General features: G+C 41.4%; 1 protein-coding gene across 1 annotated transcript; it reads left to right on the top strand.

Moving 5' to 3' along the window:
* Nucleotides 1-2,691: 2,691 nt before the first annotated feature.
* LOC106524026 (fibroblast growth factor 13) lies at nucleotides 2,692-3,279 on the top strand (the record flags this gene model as incomplete). The annotated part of the gene is given in 1 exon segment (XM_014017655.1): nucleotides 2,692-3,279. A coding segment is annotated over 1 exon segment (140 nt), but the record flags the coding sequence as incomplete, so codon positions are not given.
* Nucleotides 3,280-3,558: the final 279 nt, after the last annotated feature.

Here is a 3,558-nt window from a genome sequence, read left to right as displayed (position 1 = left end):
GCAATTTTCTCAGCTTTAATTGAAGCCATATTTTATAGAAATCGGATAAGAAATGAATGTGCTATGAATATTTTTGTGACAGATTGACGCTGTCCCGTTATGAAACTCCACCATTTTGTTGACATGACTCAATGCATAACAATGGCTCCTTTGACGGCGCGTCGCTAGCTACAGCGGCTATAGGCGATGTCCAATCCAGTAATATAGATCAATGGTCTATAACTTGCAAAAGAGCTCATAGAGCTGAATTAAAAGTTCATTTTATTGTCCAGGCCGTTCTTCAAGGAATGCTGTCAATTTATGTGTTTTTTTTTCCTGCATGGGCTCAAGCTGATTTTAGAAGATTAAAGGAAATCTGTCTCAGTGGAAGCAGCATGTAGAGTTTCTGTGGCCCTTAATGAGCTGTCGCTTATTGACAGAGAGCCTGATCAAAACAGGAGAACTGTCAGGTGAAGCAGAAATCATTCGAAAAGTCCTTCAAGAAAGTAAATCAACAGAGCCGGATGAAAATGAAACATTGATTTCTTTTTTTATTTTTGTAGTTAATTGTTTCTAAAAAAAAAAATAAAGTAGAGGGGAGAGACAGATGGGACAGAAAACGAAGTGTGTTGTCTTGCAAGAAGAAAATGCAAAACAAAAATAAATACAGCAGACAGAAATATAAGTGAGTGCTGGTGGCAAAGTTGTATAAAGTCAGTTCATAAAATTAGATTTTTGCACAGAAAAAAACACCTAAACAGAAGTAAAAGGTCAGAGTGAGACGTCATGGACTGTAGGTGAGAAGAGGAAAGTGATAATTAATGTGATTCAGTGTGATTCAGTGAAAAACAACCGTCAGAGCAGAAAACCAGACAAGGTGGCAGATATCAGCTTCTGCTATAATCCTAACAGGCCTAAACAAGATTTTATTATTATACAGGTAGACTTTAGTGRTTAATAAATGTTGAGGATGTGTTGAGAAGTCAAAGTTTAGCTCCGTATCTGTAAAAGTGACTGAATAACGTCCACTTTTTGATGCTAACATTGATTAGCTGTGGCAGCCTTCTTCAAGTTGGTTGACTGTAAAAGGTAATCAGTCATCCAGCACTTTCTGAAAGTTTTGTTCAGATTTGTTCAGTGATTCATGGGAAATGTTGGGAAAGTGGGAGGTTCTTGTTGTGGGAGGCGTTTGTCCAAGAAATGATTGGTCTATTTGACTTTTGTGGGCGTAGGTTGTTGATTGGTTGTATTGACTATTTTGAGTGAGGTTTGAAGAAGCTAGGGGCAGCTGGTTGAAACAGAGAGAAAGCACTCATATTTTAACATTTTAACCATAAATCAAGACAGGAAGGCGCTAACAGCACAAGACAAGTCGGTTTTGCCAGACTCCGCCCACTCAAGAACCTCCACCTGTATCCCAAACTCCACCAATCACATAAACCCCGCCCACACCGAAGAACTCCAGCAATAGCATATTAGACATGGACAAAAACAATATTAAAAAAAATAATTAATGCAATGTAACATTGCATTAATTATTATAGTGGTGGGCAGCTTATCATCGACATGGATAAAAGTGTTTCACATGGAAACAGTTTTGAAACGTTTTGAACATGTTTATTCACTATATGGTCACATTTGCATTTTAGATTAGTAGGTTTTTCATGTCTCCAGAACCTCAGAAAAAATAATGTTTGTCTTAGGAATTTGACTGCTTTTGTGCTCATTTTTAATTCAGCAATGATTCTTTTCAAAAAGACATTTTTGTTCATTAGTTAAAGCACTTAATATTTCAGTATCATTCAGGCAGTTTACAGACACATTAACTAAAAAAAATTGGCTTAAAGTTGATGACCAGCTGAAGGATGATCCGTCTCTCAGATCATTGTTGGATATTTTGCTATTTCCTAATGACGTGACTTTCAGATAACGCTTTCCTCTTGAAGAATTTCTGAATCACGCTCTGCACGGCGTGCTGTCGTGTTCAGGAACGAGGAAAAACGAGTGCAAAAGCAGCATCATATCAACCAGAGCAGTTGTTTCTGCCACAACGTGGCGATGTGTAAACAGAAAATGAACCCCGACTGCAACAGATCCTCCCAGAGCAAAAGGAAACCCAGCAGACAGRGGTTAGCATTTGTCAGTCTCTGGTTGTCTGATTTGCAACGTGGCTGATTTAGCTCGACGCCTGCAGCGGGCAATGAAAGGGCTGTAAAAACCCGCCTGACTCGGACAAAGCGGCAGCCGCACAAAGTTAGCCGGAGAGTGATTTATTTCCCGCAGGGATAAGGGGAGAGCCAGACAAAGCGGGGAGGGAGAGTGGATATTGGATTTAAATTCATTAAACGGACGCAAACACGAGTCGAAACCAAACGCTAAGCGTCTAACTGAGCAACTGTTTACTAATGGATCCTTTTTTAATGAAACGGTGCTTTCCTTGTTAATTTCTTACATTACACCAATTAATGCTTAGGAGATTGTAATGTAATGCTCTTAGACTGATATGAATCAGATGAAAATTGGAGATTAAACACARCTCTTGTGCTGCAGACTAACCTCCCTCACTGTGCACGTGTGAAGAAGTGTAAAGTGCTTCTAGTGGTCGATAAGACCAGAAAAAGCTTATGTAAATGCAGTCCATTTATGATGTCAAACCCGAGTGGTTCTGTAACTGAATTAATAATTCATGTGTGTGTTTGTGTGTGTGTGTAGTGGCCATGTACAGGGAGCCGTCCCTCCATGACCTGACAGAACTCTCGCGCTCGGGCAGCGGCACGCCGACCAAGAGCCGCAGCGCCTCGGCCCTTCTCAACGGCGGAGGGAAAACACCCAGCAACAATGACTTATCCTAGCCTCTCAACACCCCTCGAATACACATACTCACACACACACGCATACACACAAATCTCAGGCCAACATTCCCCCACACACCAGGCTTGTGAGGGGTGGAACACACAAAAAAGAGTGAGGAGAAAACGAGGGGAGCGAGACAAGAACGTGCTCTTCCACTTCTAGAAGCCCCGCCCCCCCCTGTGTCTGACTGTGATGTAAATAAATCAAGGACAATCAATCCTTTTTTTATTTTATTTTTTGTGGGGGGAGGGGGGAGGTTGTGGGAGCAGAGSGACAGGACCTGTGAATCTACTCCCTCGTACTCCTCCTGCTAACCTGAGAGGGAGGGAAACACAAAGGGACAGAGGGAGCCCCTCAGTCAGTCACACACGAAGATAAAACAGACTGTTACAGAGAACCAAAGAGTCCAAGTGTTTAACAAGGTTAATGCTACGGAGAAAAAAAAAAGGGCAGGTGGTCCGAATGTTACAGGGAGCTCCAAARGAAAGCAAATCTTTATTCTACTGTATGTTTACACAGAGCTCATGGGGTTAAYTCATATTTTCAAAAATGACAAATGTATTCCTTGTACACTTATGAGGTTTTATCGTTTGTTTGCATGCAGGTGCGTCTGTGTGTGTGTGAGCGAGAGGGTGGATGCTGTGTTTGCATTTGTGTGTGTGTGTGTGTGTGTGTGTGTGTGAGAGATGTGGGAAAAGCTTATTTCACCTTAAGCTCACTCTTACA

This window comes from Austrofundulus limnaeus, unplaced genomic scaffold (assembly GCF_001266775.1).
Source record: "Austrofundulus limnaeus strain Quisiro unplaced genomic scaffold, Austrofundulus_limnaeus-1.0 Scaffold174, whole genome shotgun sequence".
NCBI classification, from domain to species: domain Eukaryota; kingdom Metazoa; phylum Chordata; class Actinopteri; order Cyprinodontiformes; family Rivulidae; genus Austrofundulus; species Austrofundulus limnaeus.
This window is presented reverse-complemented; position numbering and strand designations above follow the sequence as displayed.